This window comes from Balaenoptera physalus (assembly GCF_965194825.1).
Source record: "Balaenoptera physalus genome assembly, chromosome: 4".
Taxonomy (NCBI): Eukaryota; Metazoa; Chordata; class Mammalia; order Artiodactyla; family Balaenopteridae; genus Balaenoptera; species Balaenoptera physalus.
In genome coordinates, this window is record NC_138891.1 from 137,642,281 (window position 1) to 137,661,132 (window position 18,852).

Genomic DNA, 18,852 nt, shown 5'->3' on the forward strand with positions numbered 1-18,852 from the left:
TTTAGTGTAGTAAAATATACATAAACATAAAATTTAACATTTTGACCATTTTTAAATGTACAATTCAGTGGCACTAAGTATATTCACAGTGTTATATAACCATAGCCACCATCCATCTCCAGAACTTTTTCATCATCCCAAACAGAAACTCTGTACCCATCAAACATTAACTCCCCATTTCCCCCTCCCCAAATCCCTGGTAACCTCTACTCTACTTTCTGTCTCTATAAATTTGCCTATTCCAGATATCTCATTTAAGTGGAATCATACAGTACAGGGTATTTGTCTTTTTGGGTCGTGGTTTATTTCACTCAACACAATGTCTTCAAGGTTCAATAAAACTTTTTTTTTTAATCCTAGTAATGTTTTCATTCAAATAAGCTAATTCCTCATTTAATTAAAACATTCATTAAATAAAAGGGAAAGGCGGAACTTCCCTTGTGGCGCAGTGGTTAAGAATCAGCCTGCCAATGCAGGCAACACGGGTTCGATCCCTGGTCAGGGAAGATCCCACATGCCGTGGAGCAACTAAGCCCGTGCACCGCAACTACTGAGGAGCCTGTGCTCTAGAGCCCGTGGGCCGCAACTACTGAGCCCACGCACCACAACTACAGAAGCCTGCACACTCTAGGGCCCACGTGCCACAACTACCGAGCCCACATGCCACAACTACTGAAGCCCGCGCACCTAGAGCACATGCTCCACAACAAGAGAAGCCACTGCAATGAGAAGCCCACACACCGCAACGAAGAGCAGCCCCTGCTCGCCGCAACTAGAGAAAGCCCGTGTACAGCAATGAAGACCCAACCCAGCCAAAAAAAATTTTTTTAACTAAAAAAATTTAAGAATAAAAGGGAAAGAGTACCTTAAAAATCTATTACCAAGAATTCATGCAATAATTTTACCCATTAAAAGGTGTAGACACATGTTAACAGTCAAAACACGGATTACATCAGTGTTCATTTATTAAGGCATTAACAACACCCTAAGAAGGTGGACTATCCCTATCCAACAAGTACCAGTACAAAACAACTTCTTCATCAAAACACTTCCTTAAGAAAAGAACGCAATATTCTAGAAACATACCTTTTGAAGCACAGCCTTACTCTCCTTGATGAAATAATGGCATATTTTCTGGGCTATGTCCAAACTTGTCTTCTCATTTGTATCTGAAATTATTTCCCCAATAAGTACTTTTTTCCAGCATGTCCTAGAACCAAAATATTCAATAAGGTCATTTCAGCAGGTTTTCAAAAACAAAGGCGGCTTTTCCACTTGAACACTTCTCTATTTTTCCGGAAACATAATAAAACTCATTCCATCAGCACGTTCCCTCAAACCTCCCACCACATGCAGGTGCTGTGTTGAAGCAGACAAGGTATACAGGAAAGAAGAAGGAACGCTGAGGATAAGAAGCGAGGGAACTGGCACTCTCTGCAGGCAGGGCCTGAGTTTTATTAGCATCACAGTCCTGCATCTGGCACATGAGTAAGAAGAGTCACGTCCACCAGCCACAGGAAGAGAACAAGGGACAGACAGGAAGGTGAGTCCACAGTCAAAGTACTACCAACTAAGGAGCAAAGGCGGAGGTTTTCCTTTTCTTCAAATGACAGCCTCTCCTAAAAAAAATGGCAAACGGAACAGGACATGTTTCACAAAGTAAAATGCTCTGCAGATGGAAAGAGGAATCTACAGTGAAGCCTTTCTCTACACACAGGTCCTTCCAATTTTACACTACGGAAGTCCATAGGAAATGGGGCTCAGTGGGCTGGCGGGGCCAGCTTTCTGCAGGGGAGGCAAGAGGGGGCCGCGGCCAAGGTGCCGAGCAGGAGGGGCTGAGTCAAGCCTACAGGCCGGCGAGGAGCACTAACCAGGGAGGAAGGGGGCGGGGGGACGGATGCTGGATGCACAGAACGCGAAAGTGCACGTGGCTGAGGAGGGAAAGGCCACGGTGACGGCTCTACCATCCCAGTGGAGGGCACAGAAGTCGCTGAGAAATTCAGAACAGCCCAAAAGCCATACAGAAAATGAAGTCTTAGATGTCGTCAGCTTCAGGGATGATGGTGGCAACCCCAGGAGCACATGAGTTCTCGGGAAAGAAAGGAAGTCAAGAAATAACATTTGGGACTTCCCTGGCAGTCCGGTGGTTAAGACTCCGCACTTCCACTGCAGGGGACACGGGTTCAATCCCTGGTCGGGGAACTAAGATCCTACATGCGCGTGGCACGGCCAAGAAAAAAAAAAGAAGGAACGCCATTGCTATGTGCCAGGAACAGCGCTTTATATGCAGCCATTATCTGTTTTAATCTTCACAACCGCCTAGCAAAGAAAGCATTATAATCCCCACCTCAGACACAAAGAAACTGAGAATCCGGAACAGTAAAGCACTCACCCTAAGTGACGGAGCTAATGAGAGGCAGAACTAGCATGCAAATACCTGTCAGGCAGAATCCCAAACACATGCTTCCTCTGCCATGCCACTCAGGTAGTCAGAAAGCACTCAGAGGGAAGAAAAGACGCCTCAGGAGGACCTCTGGGAAACATCCAGTTGCTTTACTTAATTTGAGGTTGACGTGTCTCCAAGAAAGATTGAAAGAAACTTATGTGGGTGCACACGAGATAAAATAAAACGCAAGATGAATGGATAGGGAAAACAAGACGAAGGAAAGATGAGAAGAAGAAAGGTAAGATACAGCCAGGAATGAGTCAGTGATAAATTGCATGCCTTAGAATCCTGCACACATGGATGGACCACAAATTTGCCTCTGAGTTTTCTAGTGAGCAATAAAAAGAAGGAAACATATCAGATACAGAATTCAGTGTCTGTACGACAAAAACACACCATCTGCTGAGAAGAGACACAACTGCTTCTGGTGTTGAGACCAGGGGATAGTTTTTCTCCCCAAGTCCCTACAGAAAAGGAAGTAAGCAACATCGTAAACAGCAACACAACAGGCACGATGGAATGAGCACAAACTACTTCTAGGCACCGTGCTGAGGGCTACTTCTGGCGTTATCTCACCTGATCCTCCCAACTGCTCGAGGATGGGGTTCGCCATCTTCAGGAAGTCCTCCCTGGGGTGTCTCTCACCTGAGATTTGCTGAGTATCGGGCATTACTCCCCGACTCCCTCGCAAGGAGCTCCAGGGCTGAGCGGCGCACGGCCGCGTGTGTGACTATCCTTTCCACGCTAAGGGAAGGACCAACAGCCTCTCAGGAACAGTGAGGACCTGACCAGGACGCGTGTCGACACTGGGGGCTCCTCCACCTGCCTCCTCTATGGAAACATCCAGGCCTCACCTTGAGCAGGGGTCTGGATCTGCCCCCAGGACAGAACCGAGCGGGGGGGGGCCCGGCCAGTGGTCAGGAGCTCGGTCTGTTCCCAGGAAAAACCCACCTGCTCAGAGGCTCTCCTCTGACCAGGGCCAAGGCACACACTTTTCGAAGTGTTCACCCTGAACAACGAGCTGCAGGTCACCAGGGGGATACACGTGAGGAGAGACCAGTTCTCAGGCCCGTGTACTCTATGACTCTAAAACCAGAATTCCAGAAATGGTGCAAACCTAGAAGTGAACCACTCCCCACACGGGCAAGTTACACAGAGAATAAGCAACCCCAATATACAAGGGCATTCCTTTCTCCTCTAAGGTTGGGCCTTTGAATGTAAGCCCCAAAAAAGCCAAAGTTATGTCCAAATCGTAACTATAGCTCATGACCAACACACAGGGAACTTACAATTCTTCAGCCTCCAGACATAACAACTTAAGAGCTGTGAGTAACCGCCAAGACGGTCCATCCCATCCAAACGTCAAATTTCTAAAGTAGAAAAAGAATAGATATATGTATAACTAAATCACTTTGTTGTACACCTGAAACTGACACAAGACTGTAAATCGACTACACTCCAACATAAAATAAAAATTAAATTAAAAAAAACAAATTACCGATCTGTCATTTCGGTACTTCATTACATCACGGTAAATGACTAAAAAGCCAAACATTTTTTTAAAGGGGCCACTAAACATTGCACAACCCGTGGTCTTAGTCACAAAGAGAAAAGTAAGTCTGCAAATACTTAAGAATAAAGCCTGAGTAACAGAAAATTCTCTGTGTTAAAAAAAAAAAAAGTAAAAAGCTATTTTTATTTGGTAAGAAGCTGAACTTGGATGAGGGGCCACAGTGAGATGAATGATGAAGAATCTGGATAAGCCTCAGGATCAAACAAATGGCAGCCACCAGAGCTAGTGTCCCTCACAGTGTTGCTGGATTATTCAGAACTTAATTTCACCTATAGAAGAAAATCTGAAAGGGAGGGTCTCAAACCCAGTTTATCCCATTTGGCGTGGAATCACCTAGGCTTCCCCCGTCCCAAGAGCCTGCATCCTGTTGCCGGGTGACTGACGGCCAGGCTGGCCTGCAGTAGCCGATGCCACCCCACCTGACCACATGTTCGCCACAAACACACTGGGCCACCGATCAGTACACACGGGGCTCTCCCGGTACAGTAACTTGAGACTTCAAGCTTGTATCTTAGGTCCCCAAACAAGTCTCCTGACCAGCATCTTCCCCTCCTGTGTACCCCGCAACATGAAGCACGATGTGCCGCACAAAGTAAGTGCTCAGTAAGCAGCTACCTGTCACGGGATACAAGTCGGGAGGCAGCTCACACCTGTAAAAACCCCAGCTCTCAACTTTTCATCAAGATTTCCTGAAGGAATAATTTCTGGAGAGAAACACTTACTCTATAAAGTCGTGATCCTCTAAAATGGAAATCTTTTGGTTCATCCGTTTATCTGTTGATGGAAGATATTTAACAAGTACATCTGCATTAAAAAAAAAAAAAAATCAGGCTGAGATTTAGGGTATAATTCAGGTGGAAGGGAGGGGGGACCCTTTCTTCTCAGCTTACTTTCCTTCCCGTCAGCAATCAAGACATGTGTAAACAATTTTACCTATTTCACATCAAAAAAATCTAGTCTTCAAGTCCAACTCAATGAGAGTATGATTCAACCCTTTGAAAAGCTACAAGAATTCCAAGGCAGGGGACAAAACATCTGCTACCTCAGCTCCTGCTCCCACGAAGCAAATCAACCCACGAAATCGGGTAATGACATTAGCAGGACTGCTGAGAAATTACACCCACCAAAAGTACAGCCTCCGTACAAACATGAGGAAATGTTTCCAAGACTCAGTTTTTAAAAGCCAGAATTCAAAACTGTCTGGATATTAGTGACTGTAATCATAAACAACTGAAAATGAACAAGAAAAAATTAACAAAGCTTTTTGGGATCATAGGATAATGAGGGATTTTTCTATTTTTAAAATTTCTTTTTACATTTCTCTACTTTTATTTTTAAATGCAGAAATAATGAAAGTGTGAATTTTGTTCAAATTATTTAACAAATCAATACTTCATGGTCATCAATATTAAAGTTATTCTGATAATATAAGGCTAATTTCAAAGCTAGCTTTCTAAGAGACCCAGCAAGGCCCAGTTTTCGCTTTTCCATTTCATTTTGAGAAATAACATTATTACTTTGGCTAGTAATAGGATGGAGTAGTATCACCTTGACCAAGTCTCTATTTCCATTAGAACTTATATTAAAACTACCTCAAATTATACACTCAGTAAATCTCTAGCCATTTCTTCAATGCCTAGAAAACTATTTCTCTGCTGCTTCAAGGAAGGGGGAAAAAATCAGCCCCCTGTGTACTATTTTTAATACTATATTTGAAATTTTCACAGCATAAATTTAATAGGTAAATCATTATTTTAAAAAGAGTAATACCAGTGATGGTGCTAGGTAACAAAAGAACATAAGTGGAATGCATATTTTATCATGCCATTAAACCGCCCAAAGAAGGACTGTGTAACATATTTACCCTGTGATTGGTACAGCACCTTACACACAGTGGGTGCTTCATAAATATTTTTTACTTGTTGCTCTCTAATCCTATTTTATCTTAAGTGACAATGTCTCAGTACAAAAATTTCCATTTCTTGCCATCTATTAATACTCTATTTATTTCCCTAGCAGTTTCTCTTTTCTTCCATTCTACTGTCTGACCTAATGCAATAAAAGTCTTCTCAGTTCTTCTTATCCTCAATATCGATCAAAGCTTTGCTGGCTTTACTTCAACACCAAAATGACGTGGTCAATAAGAATTAGGCTAGCCCTGCCTAGGAGAAAATAAATGATATACGCTTTAAGGTTTTGCCGTTGTTACAAAAACTTAACATAACCACAGATGGGGGGGTGGGGAATTCTATCATCTTAGTGATCAGAACCAAAGTTAATTCCAACCTTTTGAGACATAAACACAAGCATGAGGATTGCGGATGGAAACAAATCCATACTCGAGGAGCAGGCGGTGGTTATCGTGAGGGCCATAGCAGATGAGCACCTCTTTGTGTTTTCCACAGCTCACAGCTGTTCTAATTTCATAACAGCGAGTTTCCTCATTAAACGCTGCTTTTACCTAGAAAAAAGAATTGTAAAAGATGTTTTTAAAGCAAAGCAGAAAACTAAAAAGATTAAGTGATCGTATTAATTTAAGCAGGATGCCGCTTTCAAGAGCACTCATCACGGAATTTATCCACGTGGAGAAAAAAATGCCACGTCCGCACTTTGGCCTCTTTGGTTCTCCTCGACTTCACCCCATACAGGTGGGAGGGAGTCCCGCCTGGGGGCTCTGAGGATGGCCAAACACACGACACCTGACATCGACACCTGACATTGGACAGATGACTAACGGCAGTTTATTGTAAGTCACCCATACAGCCCAGGGGGAGGACACAGCACGCCACACAGGGCCACACAGGGGCTGCGCCTGGGAGCGGAGTGACAGCAGAGGCCATGGGAAGCAGGCCTGCAGGAGCAAGGGGTGATGCCCTGGTTCCCCTGGGGCGATGTGATTTGCCTGTTTGAATAATTTTGAGGGCTGGCAGGGAGGTGACACGCATTCGGTTGAGGACCAGGTGGGCTACAGCCAGTCCGGCTGAGGGCAACTTCCCACTGGGTGGGAAGCCTTGCCCGGTGGGTGGGAAATATCCGGAGAGGGCAGAGGAACTCACGGTCAGGCCTTCGGGGCCCCGCGAGGCCCAAAGACGTCAAGGCCGAGCATGAAATTTCAGGTCCTACGATACACAGCCTTTTGTGAGCAGCATGATGTTGGCTGATACTGTCATATGGATTTTGTGACAGCTTTGTTAGGTAACAGGCCGAGAGGAAAAGACCAAGGAGACCGAACTGCTCCCACAACAAGCGGCGGGTACAAGCACTGAGGCCTTCTCACTAAGCAGCAAACTGCAGTGAGATGAGGATAAGAACAGGCTGAAATTCTACCTTGCGGCATCAACAAGAGATCAGGGCCAAGGCTTGCGGTGTCACGTCAAAAGCCAGCTGCAGCGCACTTTCGACCAGAGGCTGGCGATCTTTTTCCATGAAGGGCCAGAGAGTAAGTATTTTAGGCTTTGCCAGGATCCTGGGACCCGTGCCCTAGACTGTAGTTTGCGACGCCCTGACACTCAACTGTAAAATCCCTGGTTTGGAACATAAATGCACTAACAGCCCAATAAAAAGAAAGTCACGCCAATGGGGACTGACCGAGTCCCTGTGGCCAGTACCCTACTGTCCTGTACCCCCTTGACTTTATTTCAGCAATATCAGCCACAGAAACACCCATCCACCCTGTCTCCTTTGCTTAATTTTGTTAGAAATGCATCTTTCTAGAAAAGCAACGAGCAGACAGGCACGGCGATGGTCGCGGCCTAAGAAAGCACAGGGAGGGCCTCCCCTCCACGCCCATGCTCTCCTCTCGTGGGCACGTGGGCTTCTCAGGGTGGCACGGGTCACGAAGAGGACAGCGTGGGTGCGGGTCCCGTCAGGGCACCTGCAAGCGCACCCTGCACAGGCAACAGGTTAGCTGACACACAGACATCCTGTGCCCTCATGCCACGCCTTCAGCCCCGTGTGCCCCGCAGATACAATCATCTCCCTTATGTGCTGGAGCAGAGAAGCCTGGGGAAGAAGAGATCTCCGACTGACTCCCAAAGTGGGACCCCTTAACGATTTCCCAGAAATAGCCATCCAGCCAGAAACTACGTGCCAGGCCCTGTGCTGAGCACTGGGGTTACAAAAGGTACAAGGCAAAGTCCCTGTCCTCTAAGACTGCAGAGCTCCAAGGGGAGAAGGAGCAAGTTCCTCAGAGATCACAGCAAAATGCTGACAGCGATGCCACCGAGTGCGAAAGGGAAAGAGACAGGAAAGCAAGCGAGACTTCAGCCCCAGGTCTGAAAGGAGGAAGAAGGATGCTTGCTGCACCACGGGGAGGCGGGGGAGGGCTAGGGTTCGGGCCATACAGGGGACAGAGCACCTGCAGGCCTGCAGAGCAGAGCAGGGAAAGTGGCAAAGGAAAAGGATGCCGGAGGGGAAACAGGGTCGGGAAGAAAGAGAGGAGCCTACCTGACAGCAGGTGGGTTGACCAGCTGCACCTCTCCCCGTGGTTCTGCTCGCTCTCCCGAGTCACAGGTTCTACACGTTAGAGCCCTTCCTACTGAAACCAAACACAGGTCTCCCGGTTAACGTCTCACCTGGGCGTCGGGGCTGTGGTTCAGCAGATCTAGGAACGGGGCGAGCGCGCAGGTGTCCGGCTCTGCGGAAAAGCACTGCCTCGGCGCGCGCTTCCTGTACACAGCCCTGGTGTTCACGGTGCACCAAGCCCACAGGAGCGCGCTGTAGCTAAAGATGCTCTCGACGGCCTCCGAAAACAGAGGCTGCAGGGAAGAGAAAAAGTCTCTGGAGGAAGAAACAAACTCCTGCACGTGGGTTCTCTGCTCTCTGGCCTTTGCTTTCAAAGGTTTGGGAAGAAGATTCACCACTTCTGGCTCCAAACAAACAGGGCAGGTGTAGGCCTTGGGCAAAACCTCCAGGTAAGGCTTCCAGGGAGACCGGTCCCCAGCATGCCTTTCTGAAACTAAGAAGGCGCAAAGAGCCAGCACAGGAGATGGAGGAGGCTGCCACCTTTTAAAATGAAAAGCAGATTAAAGGAATTACTTTCATTCAAAATATGGCATAAGCAAGAGGTACAGATATCCTAGGGCTTAGTTCTGCTCCCAGAGGGACTGTGGCCAAGTTCACCTAACGCACCCAAGAGAGGGTCTTCCTTCCTTAAGGCTTTCCTCCCCGGACTGCACCCCAGTACAAATGCAATGAATCAGTCACACTGATGCAAGAACTGGCTCACTAACCCGAGTTCCAGCTTTGTTTGCCACAGATTCTTTCTTGCAAAAACCTCTTTGCTTCCAACTTGGTTCTCCAGTGTTAAAGCTTTTGCTGGAATTTCACTTGTTTCACTTGGTTAAGGCTATAAATCTTGGGGGTTGGAGGGCAATCGGTGGAAAGAACCTAGACGTGCCCCATCCAACACAGTAACCACTGGGTACATACAGCTATTTCAATTTTTATTTTTTTTAATTAAATAATATTGAAAATTCAATTCCCCAGTCATACAAGCCACATTTCAAGTGCTCTTGAGCCATATGTGGCTAGTGGCTACCATACCAGACAACACAAGGTAAAACAATGCTATCATTGCAGAAAGTTCTATTATATGATACTACCCCAGGCAGAAAACTGAATAGGCTCATTATATACCTGTTACAAATCTAAAGCTTTTGTCTTAAATTTACCCATTCTATTGCAAATTATACATTGCAGTATTTTTATTTGTTACCAATAAAAAGATCACGTGTTGCATGAATGTATTTAGGAAAGTTTTCATTAATCCTTCAAAGTCCAGATTCCTAAATTACCATGCATTCTACTCAAAATTTCAGAAAATGTTAATACTAAGAGCATCCTTGCCTCTACTCACGCCAATGAAAATACACCAGCCCTCTTACAAAAGTAAGCCAGGGGAAAAAAGTCCAGAACTTACTGTGGGTTGAGAAACAATACAATCTTTCAACCTTTATAATTTAGAAACCCATTATGCTGAGGATCTCCCTCACACTGTCCTCAGAAACCCACCCAAAACAGAGACCCCCTATCACATAAGCCAGAAAATAATTCTCAGCTCCCATGTTGGCCTCCTCTCTTCTATGCCAAACAAAACCAACTCTCTCATACTGTCAAGAGCTCTTCATAGCTGAAGGGGAATTCAAGCAAGTACAATAAGGGTAAAAATAAAAGAGTAAGTAGAATTTGTCAAGACCTACTACAGTGGAGGGGAGTGGACTGTCATGAGTCAAGGCACTCAGCCGTGATTTACATCTATTATCCCATTTAATCCTTATTTTCTAGTAAGGTTAGATCAGGATTCAAACCCACATCCCAAGCAGCCTATTAAAACCTTAAAAATGCAGTTTACAATGAATTAAGAACCAACTTCATAAAACAGAGTAAACCTTTCAAATCATTTCAGATATTTATCAGCTACATGAAAGGGCTGGGTCCTAATGAACTATGTCTTGGACAACATACTCTCCAATGATATAAAGTTTAAAGGAGAAGCACTTGCCCCAGACAAGCAGGTGAGCGGTCACTTACTTGGCAATATACGCCCCTAAGTAGCTTCTAAGCACTGTGTCCGTGGTGAGCAGGCAACTCTCGGGCAATGAGATAATCATCTGTCCCTCCTTGCCAAAAAGAAAGTAAAGTTTAGGACATCCATGCTTTGGGAAGGACCTGAATGAGTCTTTAAAGTCCTTGATTCCACAATCATCTAATAAGAACCCAGCAGAGCCCAACCACAGATGACCGAAGAGCCCTCAGTGGATGGGCTCCCCAGTTTCAGTCAGCAGATGCAGGCAAGGCTGCTCCCACGCCAGGGATAGACACTACATCCCCAGCAAGAATTAAAGGTTAATTGTGTGACTGACACCCACCACCAGTCAACCTTCCACCAGAAAGGAATGTGGAAACACTCTGACAACTCAAATCATATTATTCCTTCATTTTCTGACACCAGGAAATAGTGCTACCTATAGGCAACAGACAGAAACCACTCCAAAAAATTCTTCCAGTGAAATCCATGTGTCCAGTGACTATTCCCAGCAATGGCCTACTCGCCATATAACCTGCGCCAAGTGGCTGAAGAAAGAAGGGCAGCCCCCCCAGCACAAGGGTCTCATGTGACCACCTGCCAAAGTATAGCTTTCAGTTTCTCCCACTGAGACAGAAACATAGAAAGAAAAATCAAGATGTCAAGGAAGAGACATCAGAAACAAAGCACTAAGAAGCCAGATATAAGATCCTGCTTTCATCATAATTGGCATCTAAGTTGGTTAAACATCACAGCCAAAATCTCCTGGGTTCAATTTCTGGTCTCCTCATCTGTGATTCAAGATTGAGTTGGGATGGTCACTACAGTCCCTTCCTGCTCTGACATCCCATGACTTTCTGATTTAAAAAAAAGCACTTAATAAAATGCTCTCTGTCTTGACTGGGGTAAATGTCTTCATCATCAAAACTCATCAAACTGGACACTTTAAATCCGTGCATTTCACTATGTGTAAAATACATCTCAATTTTCAAAAAGTTTTCACAAAAAAGCCACATTTGAAAGTACATGTAAAGCAACTGCCAATTATCATTTCATGATCTAAACAAAAACTACCCATAGTCACTGCTATATTCATGAGAGGTGTATTTCTCCCCCCAAATTCTGCTACAGAATGAAGTCATATACCTCCCCTCAAAAAGAAAAATATTGCACAACAATGTTAGTGTACTTAATACTATTGAACTGCACACTTAAAAATGATTAAGATAGTAAATTTTATGTTATGTAAATTTTACCACAATTTTAAATGTTTAAAAAAAAAATTAAGATAGCATAATAGAATTACAACATTAAAAGCTACCATTCTTTAGGCTAAAGATATATACACAGCTGGGTTTTTTTATAAATTAAATTAAGGAACTAAAAATAAATTAAAACAGTTTTGAAATAGAAAATTAAGATCATTACAAATAAATTAAGGAATTAATTTCTAGCTTTACAGAAAATTGTGCATTAGATACCCTTTAAGCAGCACAGAAGAACTGAAACAGACCTTGGAGAGCATCCGCATGACTTACCTCCCGCTTTCCAGGTGAGGAGACAGAAGCCAGGAGGGTTAGCAGCCGGCTGGGCTGCCGGGCTGTACTTACCATGAATGCTCAGATTCGAGCAGCTCCCTTCCACCCCCACCCCATCCCCAGCGCATTTAAAATATGATCCGATTTACAAAACCTGCTGCGGCAGAGACTGCTAGTCGCCTACCCCAACACGCCCTCCCTGCTCCTCCTCCTCCCCGATGCAGTCCCACCTGAAGGGGGCAGGGTCGCGGCAGCTGGGAGCTGGCAGAGGAGACGGAGCTGGAATTTCCGGGATGAGGGGAAGCCTGCCCTTCCTCACCCCTTGCGCCATCCTGCTGCTCAAGCTCCTGGAGCTACACCCTGGAGCTGAGGGTGTGGGGCTCCCTCTCAGAACGTGGATAAGAGCTGGACGGAGCCCAAGAGACCAGCGCGCCAGCCCAGGTCTGCCTGTCCAGGCTTGTTTACATGACGGCAAGAGACACTTGCGCTCAGTTACCTTGGGTTTGTCTCTTATACGCTGCAAACTTATTTCTAACTGACAGAACTGTATTCAAAATTATCCATTAAGTAAAAAAAAAAAAAAAAAAAAAAAAATCTGTATGTCTAAAATATTTTTAATTCACTTGTTTGAACCACAAAAACAAAGCAGGAAAATCGACTTTGGGTTTCAAGATAAGAGAGAAATTCTCACCCGTAGGGATGTTTTGCTCATCAGCCCTCTTCCTGTACCTAGGAATGCAAAGACAGAAAAAGGGTAAATCCTACTCTTTCTTCAAGGTCTTAGAGATACTATTTTGCATAAAAGATGTGGATGAACTTCAAAATTACACAAAGCTGAAGCTGAGTGTCTCGCATCCTTTGACTCCCAGGGCAACCAGAGGATCAAGAAGCTATTCTGGGGCTTCCCTGGTGGTGCAGTGGTTAAGAATCCGCCTGCCAATGCAGGGGACACAGGTTCGAGCCCTGGTCCGGGAAGATCCCACATGCTGCGGAGCAACTAAGCCCGTGTGCCACAACTACTGAGCCTGTGCTCTAGAGCCCGCGAGCCACAACTACTGAGCCCACATGCCACAACTACTGAAGCCCACGTGCCTAGAGCCCGTGCTCTACAACAAGAGAAACCACCGCAGTGAGAAGCCCATGCACCGCAACGAAGAGTAGCCCCTGCTCGCCACAACTAGAGAAAGCCCGTGCGCAGCAACAAAGACCCAATGCAGCCAAAAATAAATAAATAATTTTTTTTAAAAAAAGAAGCTATTCTGGAAAATGGCCCGACCTCCTTTTGGGTTTATAATCTTGAAGGGCAAAGTCAGCTTCAGAGTCAACACCTAAAGATCATCACCCTTAGGCAGATCTGCTGCTGGGCCTCTTACAGGAAACTTGAGGCTGGCCTCTCTCCCCTGGGGCTCACCAGCCGGGGTGGAGCCTAATCCTAACACCCACCCAACCTCAGAGGCTGGACCCGCAGGCCACTTTCACCCACTGCCAGACCCGGCCTTCCCCAGTAATCATCTCGAGTCTTTGACAGAATGACCAGTAAAGCCCACTCAGGTCCCACAAAGCCTGAGGCCTACCCCCTCCGCACCCCAGCCAGGCAAGCCATTAGCCACGCCCTCCTTGACCGGAGGAGCTCAGCAGCGTAGATCCAGGGCCAGCTGCTTCCCGTGAGCCAAGGCCTGGGCCAGAGCACACTCACAACACTAACCTCCGCAGCAGCTCTGTCAACGCCACCAACACGCAGACGTCTACCCCTCTGTGCCCAAGGCTGCCCTCCTGCAACAGTCAGACGACAGCTTCTCCGGCAGGGATGGGCACAATAGGTATGACCTGTAACTATCACACGGAGTCTCTCTAGTCATCTTCTCAAATCCACAGTTGTTGACTTTTTCCTCTCAGCTAGGAGGGTATATAATTCGGCAGAGGTCAACGCCCGCGGGACTAATGGGAGCTGCAGGTTCCTGGAGGGAATTCCCGCCTCGGGTCCCGAATCGGGTGTCTGGCAAGCTTGATTGGACGAGTCATCTCCCTACCCAGAAGCGTCTGCTGCTCAAACACATGGTTTTGGTTTTAAGAACTTATTTAATTTCTTCTGTGTGTCCCACGGTGGAGTTAATCATCCCTGTGGGCCAGAACCCTTCCTGAAATCAATTACTAATGAGAGGATTTTTTTCTGTGGGGTCATGCTAATTTAAGTGGAAATTTCTCTTTGAGCACACATGAACAGAACTTGGCATGTGGAATATATCCGGAAGATACTTTACCTATATGTCTACAATATAGTATTCAGTAGATCAGAAAGCAGATCACAGTAACCTGCACTTACTAAGGCAAGGTAGCAAGTGGCCATGAGGATCTTATTACAGACTTCTCCCTGCCTTATAATTTCTGCTACCATCCATCTACCCGGGAGGCCCCGATTTGGACAGTGCTGTTAGCATTAAAAGGAAATACTAGGGTCAGCTCCCAAAGCATAAATCAGGTCAGAGTCTGAAGACTGAATCCTGCTTGCAACTTGGGAGCCTTGCCTTGCCCCTCCATAAACCAAGACTAACTCCCCAGAATTCTGTACATTCTGACAGACTCCCATCAACATGCTCTCCTATCCTACACTGATGAAGAGCTGAAGATACAGAAAGCGCTTTGGGGAGGTGTTGCTGACTGCATGCTTGTGTCCCCCCCAAATTCATAGGTTGATTTCTCAGCCCCCAGTGAGATGACTTTAGGAGGTAGGGCCTCTGGTAAGTGGCTAGGTCATAAGGGTGGAGCCCTCATGAATGGGATTCGTGCCCTTATAAGAAGAGACAAGAGAGCCTGCTCCAGCTCCCAGCTCTCCACCATGTGAGGACACAATGAGAAGATGGCAATTTGCAAAGCAGGAATCGGTCCTCGCTAGACACTGAATCTGCCCACGCCAGATCTTAGACTTCCAGCCTCCAGAACTGTGGGAAATACATGACTGTTTTAAGCCACCCAGCCCATGGTAATTTGCTACAGCAGCCCGAGCTAAGGCAGAAGGTTCCCTGACCCCAGAACTGTAAGCACTGGGTTCTGATCACTGCCAAACCACTTTGCTTTAGCTCCTCCAAGACCATGAATCTGGAGGTGGGCCCAGAGGAAGTTGCTCCTACTTTTAAAACTGCTAACTCTTCACTGCTCCAAACCATAGACAGATTACTTATTTTCAGGAATTCGATTGAAACCATATGCCAATTCCTGCTTGATAATTTTAAACCTACCCTTCTTAAGGCAAAGTGACACCCGAGGAGTAGGCAGGCCTTAGGCACAGCAAGTCCACTCCTGACACTACTTTCCCTTGATCATCTCATAAAGAACTCCATCCAGTAAAATCTAAGAGTATGGTTTTTACTGACCGTTCCTTGACACACAAAAACAGAAAGTTAAACATTCTGTTAGAGGCTGATAAATATGGTTCACCATCATAAAGAAGGAGCAATCCTAACAGAACATGGTTCAAATCAAGTATTTTAGCCCAAAGTCATCATGTATAACTGACACATAGGGAACAACTTTACACACATCGCCTCACTGGACCAGGGGCACACGTGATAAATCATTTATCTTGGGTGATATATAAGGAAGTTAATTTGCTCAAAGTTAAATTACCTAATGGGTACTTGAATGATCATTTTAATTGCCAAGGGAAGCATTCAGAGGCATATGATATAAATATTCTACAAGGTGAAATGTCTACACCTGCCCTGTGATACAGAACTTCAAGGCCCTCAGCACATAACTGTCTCTGTGCTACAGCAGATCTGCAGCACAGAGACAGGTGGTCCTCTCTGTGGTTACCTCAAGCCCACTTGTGGACAGAGCTGGGTCGCCTTGTATGCAGGCACAAGCCCATAACAAGCTGCCCAACTTCTGTGAGAGAATGTTCCGGAAGAGAATGCTAACCCAAACTCCATGACAAGCTCCTCAATTTTCAGAAAACAATGTTAATCCAACCTCCACAGCAAGCTCCTCACCTTCCAGAAGAGAATGTTCACCCACCCCTGTTCAGGTGACTGTGGACACTAGCGCCACACAGGGGCTCCTCCTCCAACGCTCGGGGGGCAATACCGCTGAGGCCTCCCTAAGGGCTCCTCTCCTGGAGCCACCCCCCAGGGACCAAGCACCTCTGCTGGTTCTTTGGAACCCCTCCCCTTAGAAAAAACTACGGTGACACTCCTGAGCTAAGGGATAATCCCATCAGCCCGCATGGCTTGAAAATCCCATGAAATCACCGAAGCAGGCTGATGGGGACACCAGACCCCACATTACACAACGTCCTCCCAGAAAAGCCCAGTGAAGATGTTTCCCTCCGGTCTAAGTTCCAGAAATACTTGTACTTCTGATGAGTAAACAATTTAGGTGTGTTTACAGAATACTAAGATTCAGATAACTGATCATATACATTGGGCTGCTGGAAAGATGAGTCAAATCTGTAGCTCACCTCTGACAGGGGTACGAAATTTCATAATCATGGCTTTTATGTGTTATCCTTATCCCTGCCTTCGTCTTATTTTTCTATTCTCCTTTCCGTTTTCTAACTTTTAATTTTATTTCACCATTTTGGAATTTCTCTCCACAAGCCACTTAAACTCATTTTTAGAATAAGGTCAAGTAAATATTACACCTACAAGGCAGAAAGGCTGCCACACAACAGAAGATGTTAGATATTTTCTGTAGGGTTGAGGAGATGATATGCCCCCAGAAAGAATACAGCCCACTTGCAAGAATCACCCCTGCTTTCCTACCACCTGGGCCCACATGTGTCTCATGTGAGAGTTGAATGCCAGACCTTACCTGGAAAACGAGCAGGTATTAAGTTTGTATCTTCAAACTTCCTATCTTTCAGCCACTTCTTAAGCTCTATAAATTCAGGCTTGTAGCTCTCATTCACTAATCAAGAGAGGAAAGAAAAACTGATGATTAAAATCACTGTATAATCAGATCACCATTTAAAAAGTAAATCTCTGATGAACTGTCTCAGACAGTCGTATCATAAAAGGGAATAAATTTCAAAACATGCACAAATAATGTAAACTAAAATAGAAAAACCACAAGATCATCTCAAAGATGCAGGAAAAGCATTTGATAAAATCTAGCACTCATTCCTGATAAATACTCCCAGCAAACAAGGATAGAAGGGAACCTCCTCAACCCGACAAAAAATATCTAACAAAAAACCTACAGCTGACATATTTAAAGATGAAAAACTACGTGCTCTCCCCCTAAGATCAGGAACAGAAGAAGGATGTCTGTTCTCCCCACTACTATTCAACACTACACTGGTTCTAGCCAGTGCAAAAAGCAAAGAAAAATAAATAAAAGGCATCTATTATGGGTTGAATTGTGTACCCCAAAATTCCTATGTTGAAATCCTAACCCTCAGTACCTCAGGATACGAGCTTATTTAGAGATAGGGTCTTTACAGAGGTAACCAAGTTAAAATGAGGTCATCAGGGTGGACCTGGATCCAGTATGACTGGTGTCCTTATAATAAGGGAAAATTTGGACACAAGAACAGAGGGAAGATGATAGAAGAAACACAGGGAGAAGACAGCCACCGACAAAGCCAAAAAGAGAGGCCTAGAACAGACCCTCCTCTCACAGCTCTCAGAAGGAACCAATCCTGCTGACACACGCTTTATAGATGAATTCTCAGGGCATTATTGAAAGTGAAATAAGCCACTCACAAAAAGACAAATACTGTATGATTCCACTTACATGAGGTATCTAGAATAGCCAAGTTCATGGAAACAAAAAGTAGAGTGGTAGCTGCCAGGGGCAAGGGGGAGAGGGGAATGAGGAGTTATTATTTAATGGGTATAGAGTTCCAGTTTTGCAAGATGAAGAGAATTCTGGAGAGTGGTTGTACAACAATGTGAATGTACTGAACACTACTGAACTACACTTAAAAATTGTTAAAATGGTAAATTTTATGTTACATGTAATTTTACTACAATTAAAAAATTTTTTTTAATTTTTTTAAGATCTCAAATCAATAATCTGAACAAATGGAGAGCTACATCTTGCTTATGGGTTGGAAGATTCAACATTGTTAAGAAGTCAAGTTCTCCCCAAATTGATCTATAGATTCAATACAATCCAAATCAAAATGTAAGCAGGCTTTTTTGTAGAAATTGACAAGATGATTCTAAAATTCACATGGAAATGCAAAGAACCTAGAATAGCCAAAACCACTTCGAAATACTGATTTCAAAACTTTTTATTACTATAAAGCTACAGTAACTAAGACTGTGTGATACTGTCATCAAGACAGACAAAGAAATCGATGGAACAGAAAAGAAAGTCTAAAACAGACCCACACATATGTGGATAACTGGTTTTTCACAAAATGCAAAGGCAATTCCGTGGAGAAAGAATAGTTTTTTCAATAAATATTGCTGGAACAATTGAAGTAAACAAATCATGGAATATTATCAGCAATAAAAAAGAATGACCTATTGATACACACAACAGAGAATTATCTCAAAATAATTATGCTGACTAAAAGAAGGCAGATAAAAAAGAATGCATACTATATGATTAAATAAAACTATAAAACAAACAAACCAATAGTGAAAGAAAGCAGATCAGTGGTTATCTAAAGATGGAGGGAGAGAGGGTTCAAAGAGGGCAAGATGAAAGGATTACAAAGGGAAACAAGGAAACTTCTTGGGGTGATGAATATATTCATATCTTGATTTCGATAATGGTTTACTGTGTGTATACATATGTCAAAATCTATCAAATTATACAC

General features: G+C 44.7%; 1 protein-coding gene and 1 long non-coding RNA gene across 3 annotated transcripts in view; one reads left to right on the forward strand and one right to left on the reverse strand.

Annotated features, from left to right (window-relative positions):
• SETD4 (SET domain containing 4) overlaps window positions 1-18,852 on the reverse strand; it is a 586,654-nt gene that overhangs the window by 564,091 nt on the left and 3,711 nt on the right. The window contains exons 3-10 of one of the 2 annotated variants that reach the window (XM_082458843.1): window positions 16,893-16,988; window positions 12,775-12,812; window positions 10,551-10,639; window positions 8,594-9,023; window positions 6,306-6,480; window positions 4,742-4,823; window positions 3,736-3,816; window positions 1,087-1,210 (exon numbers count right to left, since the gene is read on the reverse strand). In XM_082458843.1, the coding sequence (XP_082314969.1) occupies window positions 1,087-1,210; window positions 3,736-3,816; window positions 4,742-4,823; window positions 6,306-6,480; window positions 8,594-9,023; window positions 10,551-10,639; window positions 12,775-12,812; window positions 16,893-16,988 (1,115 nt within the window). Of the gene's footprint in view, window positions 1-1,086; window positions 1,211-3,735; window positions 3,817-4,741; window positions 4,824-6,305; window positions 6,481-8,593; window positions 9,024-10,550; window positions 10,640-12,774; window positions 12,813-16,892; window positions 16,989-18,852 lie in introns of those variants that run through there. The other variant, XM_082458844.1, reaches the window with a different exon arrangement.
• The window catches only part of LOC309659309, a 117,314-nt gene that overhangs the window by 51,828 nt on the left and 46,634 nt on the right, over window positions 1-18,852 (forward strand). The window lies entirely within an intron of this gene.